The sequence below is a fragment of the Phasianus colchicus genome, chromosome 4 (assembly GCF_987193195.1).
Source record: "Phasianus colchicus chromosome 4, bPhaCol1.hap1.1, whole genome shotgun sequence".
Lineage (NCBI taxonomy): Eukaryota > Metazoa > Chordata > Aves > Galliformes > Phasianidae > Phasianus > Phasianus colchicus.
The window spans coordinates 18,197,952-18,225,441 of record NC_143439.1 but is presented as its reverse complement, the minus strand read 5'-3'; the positions used below and the strand labels follow the sequence as shown (position 1 = coordinate 18,225,441).

At 36.2% G+C, this 27,490-nt stretch overlaps 1 protein-coding gene across 3 annotated transcripts in view; it reads right to left on the bottom strand.

The window, feature by feature from the left end:
- Positions 1–27,490, bottom strand: part of GRID2 (glutamate ionotropic receptor delta type subunit 2) — a 690,114-nt gene that overhangs the window by 345,694 nt on the left and 316,930 nt on the right. Inside the window, exon 1 of one of the 3 annotated variants that reach the window (XM_090138804.1) lies at positions 4,791–4,891. The exons of the other annotated variants lie outside the window; for them this stretch is intronic. Coding sequence (XP_089994930.1) covers positions 4,791–4,794 — 4 coding nt within the window. The 5' untranslated portion in view covers positions 4,795–4,891. Of the gene's footprint in view, positions 1–4,790; positions 4,892–27,490 lie in introns of those variants that run through there. 3 annotated transcript variants of the gene reach the window in all.

The following is a 27,490-nucleotide window of genomic DNA, read 5'->3' as shown; positions in this document are numbered from 1 at the left end:
CAGAAGTTTATCACTCAAGTTTATGGGATTAGATGTCTGTGACACACAAACAATATTCAACTAGCATTACCCTGCACCACATAGGATATACTACAAAATTTACTTTCTTCCTTCTCACTTACAGAAGCTTTGACTCAGAAGGTGCTTAACAACAACAACAACAAAATATATATATATATATCCTTCTATCCATGCTGTTTTTGCAAATGTACAGAGGCAGGGATGTGAGCAGCAGCAAGCCTTGGCTATCCAATAGTAAGCTGTAAACTAGACATTTATACACTAAATAAACTATAAGATCATGCATTTTATGACTTACAATAAGTTTCTTACTGATTCAAGAAACTTCGTCATAATTGAGCATTTAAACCGTCTGCCTACCCTTTGTTCTTCTCTTCTACGTAGAATTTCTCAGTAGATCTCAACAGGTGCTGATGTTTTCTCTTCTAAGGCTGTGTCGTATTTCATCTTATAGCAGGATATTTCTTGATCTTTTCATCCTAATCTTTTTGACTTCTCACGGTAATGATTTAGGATATACAGATGAAAGACAGTCAATACTGTACAAGTAATGGTCAGTGCAAACTGAGCTGTATAATACTTCTTGAGTTCACTGCTCCCAAGCCCCCTACAGAGATTTCAAATTCCTTATCTTATTACATAGCTATGAAAGCTGTACATTTGGCTTCATTTTCACATTCCTGCAGAGTTTAACAAAAATCATGCAGAGCTTTTCAGCTAGCCAAAGCCCAATAATTACTCTGTGCTCCTAATTACAGGAGTGTAGGAGTACAGGAGCTTTTGTTAGTTTTATTTTCATAATCACAACAGCAGAGAAACATAGCTGAAGCCCACTTGCATTTATTATTGAAAATGTCATTTCATATTGGCAGTAATAAGCAATAAGGGGAGGCATTATTAAATGGTTGTCATTTTCTTTTCCTCCAAAGCTATGCTCCAGACATATTTTATAGCAAGATGGACCAGACACAACCTCTTATACTCTACAGTTGAGTCAGCAGCATTTCTGGAATTTATTATTTGTCTGGAGAAACTCTGCACAGATTATAGCACAAAATTATGAAGCGATTTAGATTTGTGCAAGACAAGATGTACATGATGTGCACATGCCTTTATGCAGCAGAACTAAAACTGTGTCAACACACTCTGAGCAACATTAGAGGAAAAGTGAGATAATGAATGAAATCCTCTAGATATCTTGTTCCTGATGTATTTATAAGAAGAGAATGCATGAGAACAAAGATAACAACAGAAAAAAAAAAAAAAACACAAAACAGGAAACCAGCCCAGTTACAATTCATATTCAGCAATACTTACTACACTTTTGTGGACATTTTTCAAATTGCAGACTTACTTAGGAGTGTAAGTAAGTGCAGTCCTAGGCCTGCTTTGTAGACCAGTGATGTCTCTCTTCAACATGAAACCAAGTAGGCTGATGACTGGAGCAGGCAAAGAAATCTATTTAAAAGATCAATATCTGCAGTTCTTCCATTCTCACTTCCTACTCTCAGGCAACTCCAGGTACTAACTCAGGAACGTGTGGTAGAAAAGGCTTCACTTTCCCAGCCACACTACACACTACAGCCACAGGTTAGCCTAATGGTTTATGAACCTCCCGACTACAGTTTATCTTCATTTTCCCCACTGGCAACAAATTCCAGAGGGTCAATGCTTACAGAAAACCATGAAAAAGGTACATTTTCTTATCCTTTGAAAATAGTTTTCTCATAGCTTTGGCCTGCATCCCTTCTGTTATGCTACTGCTATGAGAGATAGTAACAAACAGTTCCATATTCATAATCTGTGCTACTGTTTTGATTTTATTAATCTAAATAACAAGGCCATCAGAGCATCTTCTCCATGCCACCTTTACCATTTCTCTGACAACGTATGTCATAAGCCAAGAAGACAGTAATTTCGTTCTTCTGGACATGCTAAGTCTTGCCACATCTTGCCTACTGCTATTCTAGTGCCAGAATGTGTTTATCAGCAAAACAGAAAATCCTACAGTACGAGACCCTCAACAGGATGAAGTTTTTTGCAAAGTTCAATAAAATTTAAGAACAGAATAGCTCTGAAATAACTGGCCTTTCTCTGTTCCTTTGAAGACAGAACACACATGTTCATGGAACTAAGGGCTACAGAAAATAACTCCATAAATTTCATTATTAGTGTCAAGGTTGATAAATACATTCAAATATTTTCTCCTTTTTGCTCTCTACATATTTTACATTATGCTGGAGTAAAAAGCTAAGTAGATGCCAGAACTGCAGAAATCAGAGTATAAAAGGTGCTTTACGATGATCATTATAACACAGCTGTGCATCCTCTGGAACAAATATATATTACTGTAACGTTACTGAAATCCTAACACTTCAACATTATTTAGCGCTTTTGGAATATACGCCCCCCTTCCCTCCCAAAAAGCTTTTTTAAGATCTTTGTATTTTAACACAACCTATTAAATAAGAAAGAAGTAAAAGTACGTACTAAATCAGTACAATTTCCAAAGCAAAGAAATATGGGACAAATCCACAAAATAGATTATTCACTTTCTCTTACTAATGACCTGGATGAGGGATTGAGTGCACCCTCAGAAGTTTGCAGGTGACAACAAGCTGGGAAGAAGTGTTGATCTGTCCGAGGGGAGGAAGGCACTACAGAGAGATCTGGAAAGGCTGAGGTTAATAGAGTAAGCTTTAACAAGACTAAGTGCCAGTCTTGAACTTCAGTCGCAAAAACCCCATGCATTGCTACAGACTTGGGACACAGATGCTGGAAAGGTGTGCAAAGAATCTTGGGGGTATTAGTCCGCAGCTGGATGAGCATGAGCGAGCAATGTGCCCAGGTGGCCAAAGAGGCCAACAGCATCCCCACTTGTATCAGAAAGTGTTTCAGTAGGACCAGGGAAGTGACTGTACCTCTGTACTCAGCATGCGTGAGGCTGCACTTTGACTAATGCACTGAGTTTCACTACAAGAAAGACACTGAAGTCCTGGAGTACACACAGAGATGGGCAATGAAGCTGTTGAAGGTTCTGGAACACAAGTTACAAAAAGCGGCTGAGGGAACTGAGGTTGTTAAGTATGCAGAGCAGGGGGCTCAGGGAGGATCTTTTCACTCTCTACAACTGCCTGAAAGGAGGTTGTAGCATGGAGGGGGTTGGCCTGTTCTCCCAGGTAATTAGTGAGGGGGAATGTATGGCTTTAAGTTGTACTAGTGGAAGTTAAGTTTGGATGTTAGAAGAAATTTTCCCTCAGAAAGAGCATTGAGGTATTGGAACAGGCTGCTCAGGGAGGTGACGGAGTCAGTCTCTGGAGGTGTTCAGGAAGCATATAGATGTGATACTGAGGGACATGGTTTAATCAGCGTGGTGCTGATGGGTTGACAGTTGGACTAGATGATCTTAGAGGTCTTTCCCAAACTTAACAATTCTATATTTCTATGTAAAATCACAGCTTAAATATTAAAATCTAGCAGCCTGATATACATTGTTTAATTTGAAATTGCAGGTAGTATTGAATTAATTTTTGGTGTTAATAAAAAACAAACACTCCATAGCCAATTTGCAAACTGAAATAACTAACTACAAAAACCATAACTGGGAAAACTTTGTTTTGTAAGTTGTCAAATCTGGATATATTTTTCCTTAACTGAATCTAACTATTAAATTATGCAGCTTTAATTAGTTACAGATTTCAAAAAGTTATCTCACCAATGCTGAAATTACGCAGACCACATCATTCATATGTACATTCCTTTGTACAAAATTTATCCTTACGAAAGCTCATATTAAACTGAAATATTTTCCTTCTTTCTCCTTTCCACTGCTAAGAATAGCAATTCATTCCTCTTTCACATTCAGAATGGTGATTTTTGAAGGTATTACTCCACTGACTGTCTTTCAGTCACAATACAGCGCAAAGCAGCTCAGCTGTTATTTTTTTTCATTCTCATCCTCCACATAGACTCTTGGGCTTTATTGTTCTGTTTAATTAATGAAATGTGCACTTTCTCTCTGTTAGACAAGGTTGATCTTGAGTAAATTGATTTGACAGGCACTTTCAATAAGTAAATAAATGAAACTCCTCAAGGCTTCAGTACAAGATACAGTTAAATACTTGTGCAAGTAGAAATTATTTGTTCCATATCAAGATTGAAAATAGAGTCCAGAAAAATAAAATTTTTAAAGCGGAGACAAAAACAAACAAGCAACCCAAATGACAAGACTCATAATCAAGCATTTAGATCAGATTTGCAGTACAGGTCTTTTTTACTTTTTTATTTTACCATTGATAAACAGTCATCACTTCCCAATACCTGGCATCATTGTTACAGACTTCAGTATCATCACAATACCAGTGAAATAAACAGGTCTAGTGACACAGCAAATCTGAAAGACCAGTCTCTACTTCCTTTAGAAGATTTAGAAAAAGTCCAATGAGTATAAATAAAACTAACTTAAATTACATAACTAATTGAAATTAATCTAATCAATTGAATAACACAAATTCATTTAAAGATTATAAGAATCTGAGCTGTTTACTATACTCGGGACCAACAAAAAAATATGAAGCATAGGGCTATTCAAGAAAAGCATAGTATTATTTAAAACGGAGGCCGTGAAGTTGCTACATTTTTATATCTGTAGCACTCAGACTGCTCAATACTATGGGAGAGGTGTTAAAACATATAACAACAATGGCATGATGATAGAAAGACCAGCACAATAGAAAAATGCAACAAAGGAAGGAATGGAGATTGCTTACCCATACCAGAAGACTCTAGGCTCACAGGGGAAAGATTTACCAAAGAGGGATCTCCAGAAAGAGATCCTTCTCCAGCTGCAGTCAGTCCTTAAATGAGGTCTAAGAGAGGTGGAACCAGTCTCCACCGCTCCTGGCTGCACAGGTGAATTGCATTCACCTGTGCTCTCAGGGCTGACAGTCTTTTCCACAGGTGCTCAAACAATGGTTCAGAACATGACTCAACAGTTCCCATACATATAACTTAACAAAAGCACTGTTTTCTGTCCCCTCCACCCTCCTCCCTCCACAACTTGGGTCAGTTGATACCTAATTAAAGTTGAATATGCATTTTTTCAATACCCACAAGCCTGACTCCAGGCACGCATTTTCACATTTTATGCATTTCCAAGTTGGTTTCAAGTTTCAGTATATCCTTTTAAAATTTAATTGTTTTCTGTTTTTTGATTGAATGTGTTCCTCTTAGCAAAACAGAGAATCCAGAAAAGAAATGGGAAAAGAACATTCTGTCTTTGATGGTGTATATTTAGGAAAGAAAAGGCTGAGAGCAAGAACTATTCCACTGTGGTCTGTTTTCATGAATCATCACTTCTCATAAACTACTTTTGTACGGGAATATACATTCACTGTAGATCTGCTTTTTATACCTTTCAGTGCATGGCAATATAAGTCGATCAGTGAAATTGATGCATGAAGGAAGAATTTCAGCCAGGAAGACAAACCTGTATTAGCTTTTATTTTGCTAGCAAAAAGCCTGTGGCACAGCCTTCACTGTATCCGTCAACTCTCTGGATACTTCAGGCTACAGGCTACTGAAATCTGCTCTTTCAGTTGTCCTGTGTTCTTGGTTGGGTAACAAATGACCACATAGTCCCTCATGGGATAATCATACATTCATTTGCTAGCTTGACACATCCCCTAAATTGAGAAGTCAGCATGAGAAATGCACATTTTTCCCTCAGATGTGTGCTTTTTTCTTTCTTTCCAAGTGTTGTATGATGAGGTAAATAGGCCATAAACTAGGAATAAATTGGTCATCCTTAAAAAAAAAAAAAAAAAAAAAATTTGAACCCAAAATTGTGTGATAGCTTTATAAAAAAGGGATCTTTCTATTTTCATGTTGAATACGTGATGCACATACTTTTCCTTTCTTCAAAAGGAGTAAAAACCTATAGTTTGCCTACAAATCACTCCAGTAATGCTCCTAAGAAGCTACATTTTTGCAATGAAATATTTAAGCCTGGAGTTATGAGCATAACAGTACAACATTGTACAACATTAAAAACTGCTAAAGTTTTGTTCAAGATGTCTGCCACTCCACAATGCCCTTTTTATACAGCGTATTTCAGAGCAAAATGTGTTCTGAATATAGATCCTTGTTGTGATAAAAAGAAGGTCATTAGGTCATTTTCTAGCAATTAAAGTGCTTTCAGGAAACTAAAGCTTGTTGATCAAATGAATCCTCTAGTATCATTAAAAACAAACAAACAAACAAACAAATACCCCTAGGACTAAATAAAGGGAAATGGTGCACAGCAATTCTGTATGTAAACAAGTTATTTGTTATAGAACATTCTGAAAGAAGAGAGGTAATGGAAATAAGTGCCTATTCAAATCTCTTATTTCTATCTTTGTCTCAGCAGTCTGAAAGAATTATTTGAAAGAAGCTTGTACGAGAAATATGTTTCAACCAGCATCTATTTTAATTTCATTATTTAGACATATGGTGAGAAAGCCATAACATGCAAGTGAAGTTCACATATAAATGAATCTCCTAAAATGAGAAGACTAATAAAAGATAAGGCCAAAGTAGTAACAGTTTTAACACAGACTTAGGGGATGATATACATTAAAATGTTTCATGTGTGGCACCACATCTTCATAAGCAAATTGAGGTCAGCTTGCTGTTGTCTCCTAATAAATACAAAGGAGCTCAGGAGATAGAATTGCAAAGGAATAAAGACATTTAGCAGTATAATGTTTCAGACAAAGCAGGAAACGGTTTCTTGCTGAAAGAAATATCCTTGTGAAACACAGGTGCCATGCTGTTTATCTAATGACAAAGCAGTTGAACCAGAAAGATGGATGGATTTTCACTGGCATTTCCTGCTGTCCATGTTAAGTACCATCGTTGAGAGATTTTTAGACTTTCCTGGAATAAATTCGTGAGCCCTGATTGAGCTAGAATTGCTCTATGCAAATCTCTGAAAATTCTGAAATTTACTGAATGTGCTGAAAACTGATCAGCAAACAGGGCTTGCGCTCCCTCAAAACACAGCAAATAGAACCTGATGGTTTAAAATGCAGAACCAATGCTTGCACAAAGACTTTCACGGTTGATAATAACCCTTCTGTGCATCATCAGAGGATTTGGACATTTTTAGATTTCATTCTGAATTACAGAGGAAATGAGGTTGAGTTTCCATATTAGCCAGAATGCAATCAATTATAATACCTTGAATTAAAGCAACTTTCTCCACAAATGCTTTTGACTATCCTGTAACATGAACTAGACATACTAATTTCATTAGAACATTGCACAGCCTCAGTTACGCATCTTGCAATGCAGTCCTCCAAATCAGTTACTGTCAGATTTGCCCCAGATTGCCAAGAGAACAAAGTCAAAGGCAATTTTGTTATTATAAAGTTTAAACAGGATTGAAATAGAAATTGGGACTACAACAGTGCTAAATTCTTCAGCAAGCCAACTACCAACCCACAGGTGAAAAAAAAAAAAAAAACAACCAAAAACGAATCAATTACAATCAGCTACAGTTAAGATCAACATAAACATCACTCACCACTTTGTCTAGCTCAGTGACTCAAGTAAAAATGCTGAAAATTATCTCAAATGACTTTCAGAGAGGAAAGAATATCATTAGTGTCGTTGCTATATAGTTATGGTTACTGTTCTCAAAATAGTTCAATCTCACTCAAACCTACCTTTCTGCATTAGTTTTTAGGCTCAATTTCTTTTCTTTCATAGCTGTATACCACTGAGTCAGAGTTTCAGTTTGCTCACAGTGAGCCTGTGCAGCCCTTCTCAAAACACTAGGTCTGTGTAGATGAGCAGCACTGATTTACATCATCTCAGAATTGGACTCTAAGTCTTCAAGCAGCATGCTGAGATCGGATATGTAACATCTATACCAGAGCATCTAGGATTTGATTGCAACATAATGAAGAGTCATTTAAGTAATTACTTTTGCATAAATTACTCTATGCTGGTATGTTCCAATCTATAATTGCCACACATTACAAGCACCATGGTTACTAATCAAGGGGAGAAAAGAATTAAAGACCTGGAAAGAGCAAGGGAAATTAGGTAGAGTAAATATACAGTCAGACTAAAGAACAAATTATTCATCTGCTATCTTGACAAGTAGGATGTGTATGAGCAGGAGGGCAAGAGAAAGGACCTAAAAGGGACACATTTACTCACCCCTGCCCAGATGACACATACTTCCATACATCAGAGAAAATATAAGTGAACTGACAAGATTACAAAAATACAATTCCCTCAGCACAACTTAAATGAAGAAAAATATGGATACTGTAATTGTCGGGCTACATAATTCCATAAAACCCAATTATATTAAAGGAAGTCAAGAAAAATTGATCAGGAAAAAAGCTAGTGTCTAAGATGTAGCAGTCTCATGGCCTTTTCTTATTTTCGGAAAGGGATCTGTGACCATCATGAAAATCCTGATGCTGATTTCCAAAAGCAAAGGAAACTCCCATACAGCACACCTGGCAGATACAAGTACAGTAACATAAAGATGCTAGTTAATTGAAGGAATGTTTACCCGCATTGTGGACAGTGTGGGAGCAGTAGCAGCTGGTGACTTTTGATGCACATTTGCAAGCTTTTTATGACCCTGACCTGAATTGCAGATTTTGTAGTCAAAGCCAAAACAGTTTTGACTGGTACTCATTTTTTGTTAGGAACGCTTGGCACAGCTGCTCTCTTCTGAAACTAGATGTCTTGTGACAGTAAGCGCAGCATGATGGAGGGAGTCTGGCAGAGATGTCGAATGATCTTTGGCCTTTATTTATATGTGACATTTCCAGAAAGAAAAAAAAAAATGAAAAAAAAACATTTTATTAGATAAGTCACTAGGGAGCAATCCCTCACTGCATTGCTACAGCAGCTTTCTTCTGGCAAAGCGAATGGGTTAGAAGGGTATGCTTTACAGGACAAAGCAGAAATGAAAGAACAGGAAGAGAGATTTCTTAAAGGAGAGTCATATTCAGATTGAATGATTTCTTAGTTTAAAATTAACTTGCTAAGGTATCACTACTTTACAAGCTGCCCATACCATTATCACAAAGACTGATGATGTAACCTCAAACCATACTAAAAGATTCAAAAATTCCACCTGCCTCACATAAAAGTACAGCCAACAACATAGTAAGTTTGCAAAATGTGAAAAATAACATATGGATGAACAGGTGATCTGATTGATAGCCATATTCTTCAGGAAATTGAATAAAAGTATGAACTTCTTCCTTAACAACTGGAATAAGAAGAGGTTCCAGCTTTCTGCATAGTGCTAACTAATTATTGATAAAAATACAGAATTAAGCAATACTAGCAGGGTGAGTAATGCAGGAAAAAATAGCTTCCTTTTTTTTTTTTTCTTACACCTCCTAGCAGGTTATGTTAGTGAGATATGTTGTCTAGCAATCAAGTCTTCTGTGTGGGAATAGATTTATACATGCATATCACAAATGTAAGCTACATAAACACATATGTTCAAACACAAGTTAATCCCTTTAATCAATCCAGCCCACAACAGCTTAATCATCACAAATTTTCGTTAGAAGAGAAGCTATATTCAAATGCACACAGTTCAATCTCAGTTGTAACATACTACCAGTTTTATCCTTTCATAACCTGAAAATAATAAGCTCTGAGTTTTTTTCTCCCTAACATTTCAGTCTTTTTGAGCCCACATTTTAAATCTTCCTGATGCTAAATTCAGCAGCTTAATTCCATGATTCTTCCTCCCCAGCAGACATATACAGTGCAAAGCTACAGAGAAAACATCAGTTCCTGGCAAGAGCTCTTGGCAAAGTACAGACCTTTCCCCCTCTCATAACTACTTTGAATATTAAAACTATGTATAGAAACAATAAAATTTGCTAAGAGATGGATAGAAATTGTTGAAGAGCCTTCTGAAGCTCTGTTGAAATAAATATTTGAGTCAGATTTTGAGCTTGTCTTTTTTCCTGAGATGAAGAGAAATATAGGTAAGTAGTGATAGGATGAGAGATAATGGCCTTAAGTAACGTCAGAGTAGTTCAGGTTAGATACTAGGCAAAATCTCTTCTCAGAAAGAGTGATGAGGTATTGGAACAGGCTGCCCAGGGAGGTGGTGGAGTCACTGTTCCTGAACACATTCAAAAAACATGTAAATGTGACACTGAGGGACACTGCAGGCATGGTGGTGATGGGTTGATGGTTGGACTAGATGATCGTAAGATATTTTTTCCAACCTTAATGATTCTCTGATTCTATGAATGTCAGTGTTACAATTTTTTTTCCCACTATAATAAAATAGGAGGCATTACTACTGAAGCATCTCCTGTACATATTTATATATGTATTGCATCATGAGTAATTAGTTGCAACCTTCTTAAAGAAAAACAAACAATATTTTGGCCATCAAGATAGTCATGTCACTGAAAATCATCCCTGAGCAAAATACTTATTTCCCAACACCTCTGCCTATGACATGGAAAAGTCCTTGAGAAATACAGTATGGCATACATAATTGTGACAGTTGTCAAATCGAGGAGATTGTCAGAAACTGAAAGAGAAAAAAAAAAAAAAAAAAAAAAAAACACCACCAATTCCAGCTTTTTATAACAGAAATATCCTTGCTTTCATTCCTCTTCCTATGAGAAATACTGCATGACAATCTAACACTACAAAAGATTTTAAGAAGTACAGAATTCACTTATTAGCACAAAATTATTTAGACAGTTTAATCAGAATATAACCAGTCATGGAAGCTGCTAATTGTCAAAAGGAACACAGACATTCTATCATCTTTTTCATCCTGAAATATAGTATCTTCTGCAGACAAGTAAATCATACATTATGGGGACTAGATTTACTGCAGATAGCGAAAAAATTGTATTTGCCTTATAAATTCTTGCAGAAATCTTTTCTTCATACTCACTCACTAGGTACTGGAAAAAACAAGATGAAATTCAGATACAGCATGCTACGCTTGTGTTATTTAGTAATAAAAAGGTTTTTAATACCTAAGACACTAAGAGACAAAATTATTTTCAGTTGCCATTTATCTTTCAGTAGTGGGAGAAAAGCTGCTGAATTTTCTCTGAAAAACAATTTCTACTTTTAGATTATTCCAGTAAATACCATTGCCTATACACACCTATTGTTTTCAATATCCACAATGAGCCACAAATGCATTAGTAGCCATAGCTGTTAAGGGTACCTAAGATTTCATTATGGAAGGTCACAGAAAGCAAGCTAAGTTTTTTCACCTCCTTATCCCTGGAGAACAACCAGGCTGCATGTCATCTCTGCTCATCTCAGCCGTGAGCAGATTTTAATACACTGTCCATGTCACACCTGTACCACAGCTCCAGTGTCATGCAAGGGAAATTTCTGGGCTTTTCTGGTTTATACTGCATTTTTATATTATGTTTATATACTCTATTACCAACAGAATAGTTTGGTCACACATGGAAGGAAATATGAACAGTCAAAGGGAGATGAGCAGAGCAGATCAGGAACCAAAGGTATTTCCCTATTTTGTCTGTAGTATTCACTTGAATCCAGCATATTATTGGCAGAATAAATCACCATTTCCAACTTACTTGAGATCTTTTTCCAGCTCTTATTATTAGCAATTATAGCTGCTTTATTTAAAATAAGCTCACGGAGTACTCAAGGAGAAAGCCATGAATTACATTCAAACTGCTTGGTTTCTCACTAAAACTGAGATTTGAATTTTTATCAGCAAAGCAGAAAATTTATCACCTAACTCAGAGAAAGAGGATTGAAATTTTACTTACACACTGAGCCATACGGCCAGACCCCAGAGCAATCATATGAGTATTTTAAAACTACTGCTGGAAATTGTACTGTAGAGAGCCAAAATATAACATATTCTTTAGAAATCTCAGACTGGGAATAACTCTACTTCTCAGGCTCTCTGGTCCCAGCTGACTGAAGATTACTGCAGAGTGAAAAGCCTTGCTAGAAATGTTATTGGGAGTGCTGCCAGTTTAAGTTATGGTGCAACAAAAGGTGTGATGATGTTCTTTATTACTAGGGAGACAAGGACAGCAACCAATACGATCATTAGCTGTCTACCTGTTTGCTTGCATTCTCCTGTAGCATGTACAGAGGGCACAGAGGAATGTCTGATGGAAAATAGAATGTTCAGTCAAGGTGTCAGTGATGGACTTGTCAGGAGATGAAACTTAACTGCAAAAGCTGGAGTGGAGTCATACAGAGAAGGCAACCAGAAAAAGAAGCTTTATAAAAATGAAATGGTGGTAATAGAGGAAACTAGAGAAAGAAAAGAAAAAAACAAAGAAATAGAGTACAAAAAAGGATAATGTCACAACAATCACAAAAAATAAAGTAAGTTGGATATCTCGAATGGCCCAGACAGGACTCTAATACAACAGGTATATTTGAAATCTGTTTAAAACTGCCTGTGGCTTTAGATCATCCTAGTGGCCTGGAAGCTTGCGGCTCTTATATCACTTCTTTCTCTTCTTTGCACTGATACATGGACCAGATGAGTGCAAACATCTAAATTATGAGCCTAGATTTTGCACAGTCAAACAACTGCAGAACATGTGAGAGAACAGAAATATGTGAACTTATTAGCAAAGGGAAAAATATAGACTACACTCTAGAAAGCATAGTCCAAGTATCTATCATTATTTAATGTCCTGAACTAGTAATACCTCTAATAATACAGAAGCAAGCCAAGGACTTCAGTCCAACCAGTTTCCATACTAGAAAATATTATTTCCTAATAAATATTTATTGGCTTTAAGGCAAGTCTCATGCAAAATTGCAAGGCATTAATACCAAACAGGGAGAGACTCTATATTACAAGGAGAGTAGAAATATCAATCTGGAAAATATTTATGAATCCCAATTGATGATATTTAATGAAGCCATTAAAAATGCAAAATTATGTCCTGACTGCAAACTCTCCAAAACGTTTAAATGAATTTATGTAACAAACAGTCTGCTCTCAACAGTCACTAATGCAAACCAATTCACTGCTGTCTTGGAAGCAGCTTTTTCAGATTTTATGGTTGTATTTTTCAAGTCATCTCTGCTTTATGCTACGACATCTGTTTGAAAATAACTCATGAACATGACTTTTTAACGTGCACAATGAAGTCAAAGGGTCTATCTGGCCATATGCTATGAACTGAACTGTACATTTGCCCTCAACTTCAGGGTAAATCAATTTACGCATCAAATTACAAAAGCCCAGGGAAATTTTGCTTTGATTTTATATTTTCCTCTGTATTTGTTGCTGACATTATATACATATACAAATATTAAAAATTTCAGGTCCAAGACAAATATTTTCTTGCTTGGTCTTCAGCACTTGGAAAATATAATCAGGCTGGGCTTGCCTCTCAAAGGCTCTCTCACAAATAATTGTCAGTATACTTTCAAATGTGTGTCAATCAAGACAAGTTTTACAGTCTGTAAATATGTAGGAAGAGCACATTGTGTAATTTTATGTGACACTATTCAAGATTCACAAGGAAAACAAAACGTTAGAAAAACTATATTTTGTAATGATCTGCTTTCCCAGTTATGTTGAATGAAAAGTAACTATGAAAATTTACAATGTGCTATAAACATTAATGTTGATGCTTCATGTCTTTATGCTGCTCGTAATTAATTTATCAGCAACATTGTTTAGATATGCCAGCAGTATGTTCAAAAACTTTGTTCACCTTTCACTGCTGATCTCTACATTCCTAAAGGCAATAATAGGCAACAGTTTGATGTCTGACATAATACATAAAATACACTCTTTTTTCATTTGAAGTTCTAATGGCATTTGGAAAGGCAGAGAGTGACCTGTAGAATCTTTGTCTCTATTACAAAAAAAAAAAAAAAAAAAAAAAACAACATGGCAGCGTCACAGGAGTTACTTATCAATATTTACATTAAATTCATAAACTGAATCAGAAATATTTTTCCTCCAAGGTACAAATGCAGGCTTGCTATTTTGTGAGCATACATGACAATCAGAAATCTCACCCAAGCGTCTGGTATATTAGATAAAGAATGATATAACTCTGAAACACCTTCTAAATGGATATTTTTTGATAGAAACTGGGAAACCCTAATGCCAGACATGAAACATACTCAGATTAACATTGGGAAATGACAATCAAACAAAGCCCAGGATAGCAGGAAAATTAGAAGGCAAACATCCTGCAAGCATATTTGACCAACCTTAAACAACCACTGCCTGAAGACAGAGTTCATGTCCACAATTAATGATCCTCCAGGGATTATTTCCTATTGTAGTTTGCCTAATATCTCTGAAGTGTTTCAAACCCATATAATCTCTAAGTATTTACATTGCTTGAAAAGAAGATGCACAACATAAATATTTTAGTGTAAAGGGGAAACCACTTTCTTGTGTACAGCTGCAAGTTAAGTTTTTGGCTATTACTCACAAAATTCTGAACATGTAATGGGGCCAAATAGCAGACAGTTGAGGTAGCTTGGGTTAATTGAGTCCAGGGGGATATCTTATTATAAAGTACATCTACTGCGAGTTAATATACTGATCTGAACTGTGTGATAACAGCAGGATTTCTTTTTAAAGCCAAAACAGAAGAGGAAATGATGGCTATTATATGTGAAGAAAAAATCACAATATTTAGCTTACAAAAAAATAAATCCAGGAGAGAAAGGATATAGTCATAATAATTCACATCTGCTGGACCCCTTGACCCTTTCATATTAGAAAAAAAAGCCACCGAACTATGAAGCCAATGCCTTTATGATTATAGATAGCCACTCTCAGGTGTTACTGTAATGAGGACAGATTTGTTTGATATTCATTAGTTCTCTTTTTGTTTGCTTAGTAGAGAAGGCAGTTGAACTCTACAGTTTTCAAATGGACTTTACAGACTAATTTCCCTTGGGTAGTCTTTTTGTTGAAATTCCTATAAACTAATATGTAATGAAGGGAATAAAAGTGAATGGGAAGAAGTAAACATCGCAAAACTTTCTAGGGTTCATGAACTTAAATCTATCTTGTCTACAGAGAGAACTGAAGCTTCAGACATCAGAAGATAATTTGAATTTTAGCCCTAAATTAATTCTATCAGATGTTGCTTCCTGCTTCTGTTTGCACAGGTGAAGAAAGGTGTGTTTTTTAAATTAATGTTTCCCTTACTGTGAATAAAAAGTACATGTATCAATGAGTCACTCTGCCACAGAATATTAAAAACTCAAAGCCCACAAGGCAGCCCTGTATTCTATGGATCTTAAAGAAACAGAAAATTTGCAATTCAAGATCATCTGCTAAATCAAGTACTACAATGTTGCCCCTAGCAGTGACCAATAGCTGATAGTTTATAATACAGCAAATAAAAGATGAGGCACTTAACAAGTCATGAAGTTGTACACAGAGAAGTACGGATAGACTGTTTCATTTTAATTGAATCTAACATTAAATGTTTTATTTTTTCTAGTATGAGATTTTACACACGTATCAATATATACTCATACATATGACTGGTGGTAGCCTAGGAATGCTTCATCCTCGAGCCCCCCCAAAACATTTCTTCTATAAGATAAGAACTCATTGCAGAAAAAAAATAAAAGAAAATAAAAAACATAATTAAAAGGCAACAAATGTAGTATTGTATTACCTTGCATGGAGAGAAGAATAATGCTATTAAAGGCTTTCTTGGTTACTTTAGCAAGATGGTTTTCTGATTGTTTTCCAAGTTTTTCTTGGTTTGTAATCCAATATTTGCCTCAAGATAAAACATCTCGGCATTTATTATGCTTTTGCAAGCAGAAATGTTTTTCTTTGTCATCTAAGATTAATTTTTCCCTACCAAGATAATCAATTTGAATGAAGCAAATATTCTCTAAACATCTATAATGAAGCAACAGGATGGAAGAAATGCAAAATGGAAGCCAAGACTTCTGCCACATGCTCAATAGATTATATATGCTTGTCTGACTGAAGTCTGGGGTTTTATACCAAGGGGACATGCGTAATTAAATGGTTAGAATTACAACCTTTATTATGAATTAATACTAAAATACACTGAACAGATTAACACTGAAGCTTCTGTACTGACCTGTAGACAGATTTCCAGATCATGTACCGGATGATACTGAATCATACCAAACAGCAAAACACTGAAACCTCCACAGCAGTTTGCAGACAGTACTTTATTCACCTTTACCAAATATATGTTGCATTAAAAGCATCCAAAGCAGACAAAACTGAAGACCAAGTAAGTCATAAGGCCAAGGCTAGAGTTGTAGTATTGGAGTGAAAAAATGAGGAAAATCCATCCTTGCTGGTTTTTTGTGTGACATGAAATACCTGTGAAATACTTATGCTTTCCCTTTTTCTCATTTGAACTTTAGGTTTCTGCAACACATTTGTGCAACATCTATAAATAGCAAGTAGGTCTGAGTATCAGCTAGCATAATGTATCGTCTGTAAAAGTCATCTACCAAAGTAAAGTTATCTGAAAGGTCCATGAGAGCTAACTCTTGTGCAAGATTAGGTTCTCTTTTGGCAATACAGTCTGAACCCAGAGGAAGATCCATTCTGATGTGATCAACCCACACCGTGTCTTCAGTAGAAGAACCTGGGAATGGAGAAGCTTTGACTCAAGTCTTCACTTGCACAGATGAACCATGATTTCTCCCCCCACTCCTACATCTTTTTTTATTCTGGTGAAGTTGGAAAAGTAGTTCTGATGCTGAGCTGCCAATCTTTAAGGAAAATATTGCAAAATGGGTTTTGGACTTGTGTCATACATTGTGTGGAGTTTAACAGGGCATAGTAATTTAAAGAAGTTGTTCACTTATAAGATATAACAATTCCTTTTGCCTTCAACAAGTCTGAAGAATCATACAAAAAATACTCTTCCAGCTCTATATTTACAAGCATTATCTACTGCTCACACCCCTTTCTTGAAGGCATTTTTCAAAACTGCCCCAAAACTTCTGAGCTGTTAGTGTCCCTTAAAAAAAACTAAAAAAAAAAATCATGAAATGTTTTCAAAATGTCATCGGAGAATTTTGTTCCAAAACACCATCAGGTTTAAAATCCAGGCTGGCTATCAATCATCTATCACACTGTTGAGAAATCTTCTGCCTTCTACGTTTAGCAGTTTACGGTTTCATCTACTGTGCGTAGTTAATCACGGGTGCAGAAAGCCTTACACTGACTGAAACCAGTACATGTTCACAGCATAATAAGCATAACATGCAACTGTTCCCAGCAAGTCTTACAGCTGGCCAATGCAATAGCACCGCTAAGCCCTTACCAACAAGCACAGCTCAGCTATCCAGGTACCCCTTCCACAGATACAGTGGGGCTGCTTCCAGTTCCTGAGTGTGTTCCAGCTTGCCCTAAGAGGTGATTGGTGGTTTATTAGAAGATGGGATTCAAAAGCAAAATATCCATCCAAATGGAAAAAAAACTCAACCGCTATTCCCCTGGCTTCCCACTCAGGTCTCCTCTACAGAACACAACCATGGCCGTCTGTCCTGTGCCTTTTAAAAAACAATCTGAAAAACTTCAGAAAGTTTTACACATTCTGTCATGACATTATAATCCATTCTGATCTGATAAAGATCAGAATGTGATAGACTATAAGAAAGAAGGGAACAGACTCTTAAACAGGGTCTGCGTGATAGAATAATGGGAAATGGTTTCAAACTAAAAGAGAGATTCGGACTGGATAAAAGAGAAAAAGGTTTGCTTTTTTGTTATTATAAGGGAAGTGAGGCACTGTCACAGGTTGCCAAGAGAGATGATGGATACCCCATACCTGGAGACATTCATGGTCACAATGGAGGGCCCTGAACAACCTGATCTAGCTATAGGCGTTCCTGTTCACTGCAGGAGAGTTGGATCAGATGATCTTTAAGAGTTCCTTCCAACTCAAACAATTCTATGATTCTATAATCTCTTGCACTATATAAAGTTACCAACCATCTCAAGAACTTTTACACAAGCTACAGTACGGATACTCTTAAAATTAAATTATTAATGAAATTGGTTTTTTGAAGGCATTCATGAGACAGGAAGTATGAACCATACATTAGCTGACACAGAGTTTATTTGGAAGAAATTCCTTAAATGAAGTAGTGTATTATTGCTGGGAAAATTACTTTTCAATGGTTTCTTGAGGGATTTTCGGTATTTTAAAATAATTTTCCAACCTGATAGGGTCATTAATGTGGAATGATTGTTCTGTTGGAGCTTGTCCAACTGTAAACTGAAATTCTCTGACCTTTGAGGCTCAGCAAAGACCTATTAACATGATCTGCACTGATCACTTTTCCTAATTTAAACTGTTGGGTCTTTTTCCTTCATTTTCTGAAAAATGACTACAGTGCGTGTAATGGACACTTTCAGACTCTATAAATTAACCTGGACTGACCTCCAAAAGAGAAAATGTTTTAACAGGGAGAAGGAGTAATTATTAAGCTTTTTGTCTGTGCTGCTTGTCAATTTACATAGCATTATCCATAATGCTGTGCAAAGAGGTTTTTTTGGAGGTCACCTAATCTTGTTAAATCTGTCATAGGGATGCCACTGTATCAGACTTCAATGACACACTTGCACAACACAACAGGTTCTTGGCAATGGTGGTAAATGTGTTTGTTTCTGGCAGCCTGACCACGCAGATGCTTATTATGTATGTATGAATTAATTTACATTATTTAATCATCTTCAGAAAGGAGAAAAAGGTCTTAGGCAACCATGATACAGTTTGCTTTTGTATGCACTTATAGCTTGCTTGTGACAGTAGTGAGGAAGCAATTACTTGCTAGCTGATCCAGAAAGATCATGAACTTCTGAGGGATTTCACACTGTTAGTATTGTTACTGTTTTTTTTTTTTGGTTTTTTTTTTTTTTTTTTTTTTTTTTTACACAGACCTAGCCATGCAGATGGAATAACCAAGAGCGTCTTTTCCCTGTTAGACAGCGTGAAGACAGCAACTGGAAACTAAAACATAGCGTCAGATGATATAATCAAGGGAAGACAAATATTACTAGTTAGACTATTTGTACCAGACATATCCTGTGGCTAACAAAATACTGCAGCAATTCAGCAGACTGTGTGCAACTCATCTGCTTTTATAAGGCATGGAAGACTGAACTCAGTTTCACTTTAGGAACCCTGCACATAGGCATGGTAGAATCACAAGAGACGGGGGAAAAAACAACAAGTAGAGGACAACCCTGTAAACCCAGACAGGCTGGAAAACATATTTCAGGAAAATGTTGGAAAAAAATCAGATAAATGCAAAAATAAAAAGAAAGGTATTATTTCAAACTTGGCATCTAAAAAGTAAATCACAATTAAGACACTAAGTCTCTCAAATAACAGAAAAAGGATCATCTCCAAGTCTCAGAATTTTTTAACCTAAAAGCTGTTATCAACAAATTTGTTTCAAGAGTAGCACAAGCCCATTACCTGCTACCAACCAAGATAGCAAGTTTCACTTCAACTGTCCCAAACTATCATTTCTGACTGCTCTTTTTTAATGTCTTGACCACGCAAATTAGTACCAAAGATATTATTTTTTACTTCATCTAGTCTACAAAACCAGTTAATATACCATAGAAAAATAGGTTCAATATCATCATGTCACACAGTATGCAAGGGAACAATCTCTCATAACTTTTGAGTATTTGAAGATAAAACTTGATATTTTCAGTAACTTCCTGTGGAGTTCAAATTGATACATGAACTAGAAGGAGAAAATAACAAGAATAAAAGAACTAGCTGTTGCACAGGAAAAGATTTCACACATGTAATGCTGCTTATAATGAAAGAATTTTGATGGGTAAATAAACCACTCATCTTTTACAGATATGATCAAGAATAGATGAAACCATGTTTTGGTGAACTGTGCTGAAGTTAATTATTTAATTACAATGCATAAGTGAATAGACATTTCAGAACTCATACCATCACAGTCTTAGCACTCAGCACAGATCAAATGTGCTCACATAAACACTGAGACTGCATTTTAAAGGTAAATGCTGATATCATTTGTCTTTTCAAATCAAGATGCAGCATTAAATAACAACATAGGAATATTTAGGAGAAAGTGAAACAAATTCAAAGTTACATATGAACACAGTATAAAACCTGTTACAAATAAAAAATGTACAGCGATGATTAAATGAAATGCTGCAATCAATATCTGAAACTGCAGCAGTCTTCACTGGAAATATTACTTTCAATTATTAGGAATAAATAGCTGGTTAAAATTGCATAAATATTTATATAATTCATACCTCATTGGCATAAATATGGTACATTCAATGCATTTGCATATTTTACAGAGGACATATCTAACAGTTGATTTAAATGGAACTGCTGAACTTGCATAATTGATTTTGAAAGAATAAAAATCACAACTAGTCATCAATTTTTTGGGCTCAAAATGACTTTCACTCTATTATTTTTTTCTAACATACAGTAAGTCCTCTTAGGTAATACAGTAACATCATAAACAAATTTTGATCTCTATTCCAGAAAACATCTTTGATCATCACACATGGATGAACAGAAACAGAGGATGGCAATTCAGCTGATCAAATTCACACTACTGCCAATAACACAACCTGCCCAAGGTTGTAATGGACATTTATTCACTGTTCTATAATGAGCCAAACAAAGCATTAATGCATGTCTCATATTGTGAATGCACTAGATCAGGACAGAGATACATCTCGGCTATTTTTATATAGATTAAATAGTTAGTAAGGGCAGCCTGGCATCATTTTTCCAACAACAGGTTACTGTGTATATTTCTACTCACGCAGCATGAGGAGGGTAACCTGGAAGAGATACAGATCAACAAGTTCTCTTAAATGATAGGATATGACATTTTGAAAATTGCCCGCACCAAGTGTTTCTACCTCTAAAATAAGAAGTGAAAATTATAGTCCTTCCAGTATGGCCTTCAATCTTTCTTTCATGGCTATGATTACAAATGTCTAAAATCTCTGGATATATTTTCTCAAGTGAGAAAACATATCCGTTGGCATAAATATTTTGGTAAAAGAAAACATATAGCACCCGTCATATGCCAAGACATTTTTTCTAGATGTACCTACATATAAATATTAGATGGCAGACTATACAGCAAATTGCTTGTATCGCTGGTGTTCTTAAGAAAGAGGCCAACGTATTCAACATTAAGTGATAAACTCCAATTTTTCTTGACAATTTTATTGATAGTTATTATACTAATATAGACTCAGATTACTTCTTAATAGAGTGTTTCAACTTCTGCAATAGTTTACAACTTAGACCGTACAAGAGTGAATAAATTCCTTCTAAAGAGTCTGTAACTTTTCTCCTCCTTAAGGCTCAAAGTATCAGAAGAAGAGAATGAAGACATCTGCCCCACCCAATTACAGTCTGACTATTGTTTAGGAGAGAACAACTAGCTTGCTGAGTCAACTTCCATCTAGCCTTTTACAAAAAGGCTGATGCCTCTTCTCAAAAGAAAGAAAGCAATAAAATATTAACAGAAATGGAGCAATACAGCACTTAAGTGAATAGGATGTTTTAAAGGAAAATTCCAACAAAAGAAAAAAGTAACTACTTACCATCCATTTTATAAACTCCTTTTGAAGTGGCTATTGAAGTTAAATTATTTTGTTTTACAGATGTAAATTACATTGAAGAAAACGCATAACTTTTCTTGAATATGAAAAGAAAGTAGGATATTCTCACAGCTTCAGAAAGGCTAGTATTTACCTGATAGTGGGTGTTCTGTCTTGCACAAAGAACCAGAAACTTTGAAAGTAGTCAAACAAGTTAACTCTTCAGACTAGAAATCCACCTCAAGCAGAATGGTACATGGTGTAAGACTGTACACATATTTAAGGAGACACAAAATATTTTATTTGGAATATCTCTGTATAGAAGAGCTGATAGAAAGAGACTCAGTGTGCAAGTCAGTTCAGTTATAAAGATTGTATCTATGAGCAGACCAGGGCAAAATACCCTTCCCTTCCAATTAAGGTGTTTGTTAGAAAGACAAGAAGTGTTCACTGTTAATCTACACTTGTGAAAAATTGAAGTAAGCTTGAACTACTATAGCTATGTTAGTGCAGAACTCTGGACCCTGACAGGCTTTTCCCTCACACGGGAATTTTGCTGAGATGGAGAACAAGCAGAAGGGGATGGAGTAAGAGAGCAAGAGATAGAGTTAACTTTTGCTGGTACTGATATAATTTTCTCAAAAATGTATTTATTCTTAAAACTCTCCTTAGAACTATATCAACTCACCTCCTAGAAAACAAACTTGCACTCAATAATATTTCTGTGAAAAGAGAAAACTGAAAAGTTGAAAAATAAACTCCCTCTGTATTTTCTGCTTATCAGACTACCTAGGAAGTTTTTCCTAGAGAAGACTTATGAGACGTCAGCGGAGTAGAGACTGATTTATTTATTTATTTTAAGTTGGCTTAAGTTACAGGTTAAAATAAACACCATTTCAATTCTGAAGTTCCCATGGAAACAGAAAAAAACATGTTTAATCCCAATGATATCAAAATGTTTGAAGGTGTAAATTCTAAGAAATCTTTAAGATATGATGTGAAAGTCATTTTTGAAGAGATCTCAGTTTTTTAACCTGCTATACTGAGGAGGAATGTAAATTGATGAACTATGTTCTTTTTTGATTTTGCCAATGCTGCATCTTTCTAAAGAGGCCAGGAAGCATGAAAGAAATAACAGATCCTGATATTGATTAGTGCAGCAAAGATTCCACCAAAATGAAATGAAACAGCAAAATCTGTGAATCTTATCTAATGATTATTTCTGTAAAATAAAGATGCTCCATGGGTATAGGTCTACCTGAGCTCAGGTAGGCAATGCTATTCAGTCATCCCAGAAGTACAGTACAGTATGTACTTAGATCTGTAAGAAGATAATATAAAATAAATGAATAATTGAATGAAAAGTCTTTTTTTTTTTTTTTTTTTCCACCTGATAGCTTCACAGTGATGAAATGAGAAATTGTTAGAAAGAAGCAAGAGCCCACTTAAGCATTACAAGAACCTACTGAACCTTACTTTAAGTTACTCTGAGATTAGAGAAGTCTAATTAACTTTGCAAATATTTGTGCTTCAGGGAAGAATGGGCAGATGAATGTATTACTACCCTCAAGGCTCATGTATGCTCAGTGAAGAGCAAAAGGTTGTACTTTCAGGAGCAAGGCATGGCTCGGGCAGAGATAAGGGGACTGTTAGCAAAGAATCTTGCTTATAGCTGGCTAAGTGTGACAGAGCAAGAGTTTCACAGCTGGGAAATAACAAACTATATTCCTCTTAGCTGGAGAGCATCTCTATTTACATACTTTATCTGTACAATATATATATGAACCTTGCAGCATAAAGTGCATTTCCCTCACTATACACAGCTGCCCTTGAACAGAAAACTACTTCTGAATACTTGCGACTTTCATTTCGGGGTGTAAGGAAAAAGCCCTGATACTTTATACTTGCTTACAACAGTGTTTGTTTACACACACCATGCAGATATTCTTTCTTACTATGTGTATAAGCCCTGTTACCCTAAGAGAACACACAATTCTGTACAGCTTCACATTTTCTTTTTCCATCTAAAGCTCACAAATGAGGAGGCAAAATAAATCTAGTCTTGGTTATTTCCATCCCAGAAAGAAAGCAGCAGCAGGATACTTGGCAAAACAAGCTGTCCCTGTGAAAATCCTGCCTACTGCAAATTCAGTTGGCTGCCTTAACTATGAATAAGCTTCTCAGTTTCTAACATGCTTCTTCGTAAAGCTTCTGCACGTCATATTTTCCAAACTTGAGTGAGGCACATTGTGTACTTTCATTTTTCATGTTATTGAATCATTAAAATAAATAACTAAAACAAAACAAACAAACAAACAAAAAAAAAACAACAAAAAGAACAACCCATACAAGCCTTTTTGCGTTGCTGTTTAATCATTTATCAAAGCCATTTGGTCTTGGGAGTTAATGATATCACTAAGTACGTAGCCACACAACTTGTGCTTCCATACATTATCTACCTCTAAGCTGTTGTCTGAATTCCTCCTTCCTGGAAGCTCTGAGTACCCATCTGCCTGTGTCTATTCCTGAGACTGTCCCAACACCAACATACTCACCACATAGTGATTGGCCCAGGTCTTTGTTTAATACTCTCCTTTTAACACATCAACCATTTTGTGCCACACATGCCATGGAAAAACAGCGTTTCAGAGTTCTACCTGTGTTTCTCCATTTCTTTGTCTCATGTTCTCTAATTTTATTAAGTAACAGAATCCCCTATTTACCTCTGTTACACTGGGCCTGGGGACACTCAGCATTCCCTTTTATCATAGTATTTTTAGGGTTTTTGTTGTGGTTGGTGTTTTTTTTCTTTTCTGTATGAGATATCATCTGAATTTATACTTCAGTATGCAAAGTTGAAATATAGTAATGATAAACTTGAAGTGCCAGCTCCACTAGTTACCTCGTTCTATACCTAGAGTCAGTTACACAATTTTGTTGGTAGCAGTTATTGTTTCAGTGAAAGAAGTGCAGATCTCAAGGATAATCTCTAGCTTCCATTTCTTATTAGTCTAAATGAATCTTCACTAAACCATAGGTATCCAACTCCAGATCAGATAGAGTCAAAAATTATCAGAAATAGGAAATGCATATTTCCACAACGTAACACATTTTAGGATCTCCAGAATCCAAAGAAAAACTGATGTTTAACAATGTTCTACAGACCTGAGGGTGTTCATCTTACTGACAGCCTCCCATGACAGCATATGTAACTTTTTACAGGCTGACACAGTGAAATTACTGTGTGTAAGATCACACATCCAATATCTTGCCCAGATTTTTTGCCTACTACCTACCAGTAGCATCTATGATAACGTTACATAGCATACGTGCGATACAGAAACACTATTTCAACATTTGAAGATGCTTGACTGTTAGCTTGTAGCAAGCGCTGTCAATAGTCCATGCTACTCTTGGAGGGGTCAATGGATTAAAATGCTTCCCAGTCCATCATATAGCACAGCAGAGTGTAACAGCTATGAATGAGCCATTGTGTCACTATCAAGTGTACTATAGCGGTCAGAGAATTAAAAAAAAAAAAAAAAAAAAAAGTTTCTAAATAGCTGTCAAGATAAAATGCAACATCTTATTCAAACACAAAATTTTCCTGTGTAAAATTTAAATGTAGAATTCCTCTTTGTATTATGGTAATTAGCTTTATGATCTCCTAGGTAAGCAGTGAATATACAGATGTTATAATTAAGAAATACCCAGGAAAGTTTGGCTAAACAGGTTAAAGAAAGGATAGAAAGCTTACCCTTGTCCTGAGCTTGCTGAAAATACTCCAAGAGGAGCAATCACTTAAAGAGATCCTTTCCTGCTGGTAGTCAGCTCTTAAGTGGGGTCTAGGAGAGTTTGAGCCAGGCTCCACCCCTTCCAGTAGCACAGGAGAATTGGCTTCACCTGTGCTCCCAGGGCTGACTCATTGTTTGCCTCAGGTGGTCAATCAGAGGTTCAGGCCATGATTCAGCAGTTCCCATATATCTCCCCACACACTTACGGCAGGAGGAACAGACCCATAATGAAGGATTTGGAAATTTGCTATGGAAAAAGCATTGAGAATTTACTGGTAGGTAGGACTGTGGTTTTTCATTTGTTCTTCCGGAAAAATGATGAATTGTTTTTAATCCTTTTATACTTAAGCACCCAAAAGGCACTGGCAATTATCTTGCAAAACTTCAGCTAAGTAATCTTTCTTTCCCTCAAGACCTCCTTTGAAAAGCATCTATACTCCTAAATCTCTGTTGCTACCTCCCTTTGAGAATAAAAGGAAGCCTTTGTAAATGGCTATATACACAGTAACTTGTGCCATTTTGACTCTCAGGGCTTCCAAAAGCTACAGAGAGTAATATTTCCTGACACTAAACAGGATTGATGGAGTCGCTCCATATCAGCAAAGCACACCCATGAAACTAGCACAGGTTTCTCTGCCAGCACCAGGTTTATAGAAAGTTCAGGTTGACTGTGCAGATTGTTATGTGCCTTTAACTAGTCCTACTAAAGGAAGACATTGAATGCTAGGGTACATGCATGGAGCATGCTAAAAAAACCAAACCAACCAAACAAGAACATCTAGCATGCTGAAAAGTCACTCCTGCAATGTCAGCACTTACGCTAAGACTGCAACTGCAAGAGTGCAAGGCAAACTAGATTGTCAGAGACAAATAACATTCCAAGAGAGAATTCAGGAATATTCAGAGACTTGCCTTTTTGAGTCATCTTTGTTATCTCTGAGCACAAGAAAAGCAGCTACGTAGAACAGAGAATATTTTCTATGAGAGAATACTGAGTTAGTCCTGGAGGACCTCTTTCACACTTTTTCCCTTTCAATTTACTTCTTTTATACTTATTTAATATGTCACTTTGCACCATCAGAGGACTCCAATAAGTCATAAAAAGACATATGACACCTCTAATATCATTTTTCTTCCTCTTTTACACAGATGGTCACACATTACAGCCTACTGTGTTTAGATTCACACAAAAACTAAATAAATCCTGTACATTGTACTCACTTTAAATAGCACCCAATCTTATCCAAGGTGAGACATCTAGGATGCGGCAGTGCACAAGATACAACACGTCAGGGCACATGGTAGATTTTTACCAAATCTACATCTCACACTGGGTTAGTGGTTTGCTTTGATGGGTACCATTATTTCAGCCTCTGTTTCCTTAAATTTCACACCAAGTCTTTCTGTTTAATTTTATGCAAATCACAAACAAATATGTCACCTCATTTTAACTTGCAGATATTTGGTGCATGAGAACAATGCAGAAAAAAGTGAGTTGCCAAAACAGTTTGTCAATGGTAGACTGTCAGAAAATGTGTTAAGGTAGAAGTTTGTATAGTTTCTTGTCTCACATAATGAAGCAGAGCGAGGCCCTGGCTGCAGGGCCATTCTAATACAGAAAGATGTGTTTTAATAACGATGCAAAGCATTTTATCAGCACAGTGAGAAGGAATGAGGGTGTGAAGATGATGAATGACTTCGAATTCTGCAGGGGGTTGGAACTGATGCAGTTGTTTAGAAAGATACCATGCTCTGTCACACCACTTTCTCTTTCCCCAGGCTATAATGAAATGAGTGCAGCTAGGGAATCATAACCTCATGCAGGAGCATGGCACAGTCTTATCTATCTTTACAATCTAGTGCTTTACTATCTGCAGTCATGTAGCATCAGAAGATGAATTTCTTGAAAAGAGTGAAATCAGAGACTAAACCCTTTGCCTGCAAGAAATGCAGTTCGGATTAGCACAACATGACCTTTTCACTGCACTCTGACAGACAGTCTACTGGGATACACCCATTTTGTTTCAGA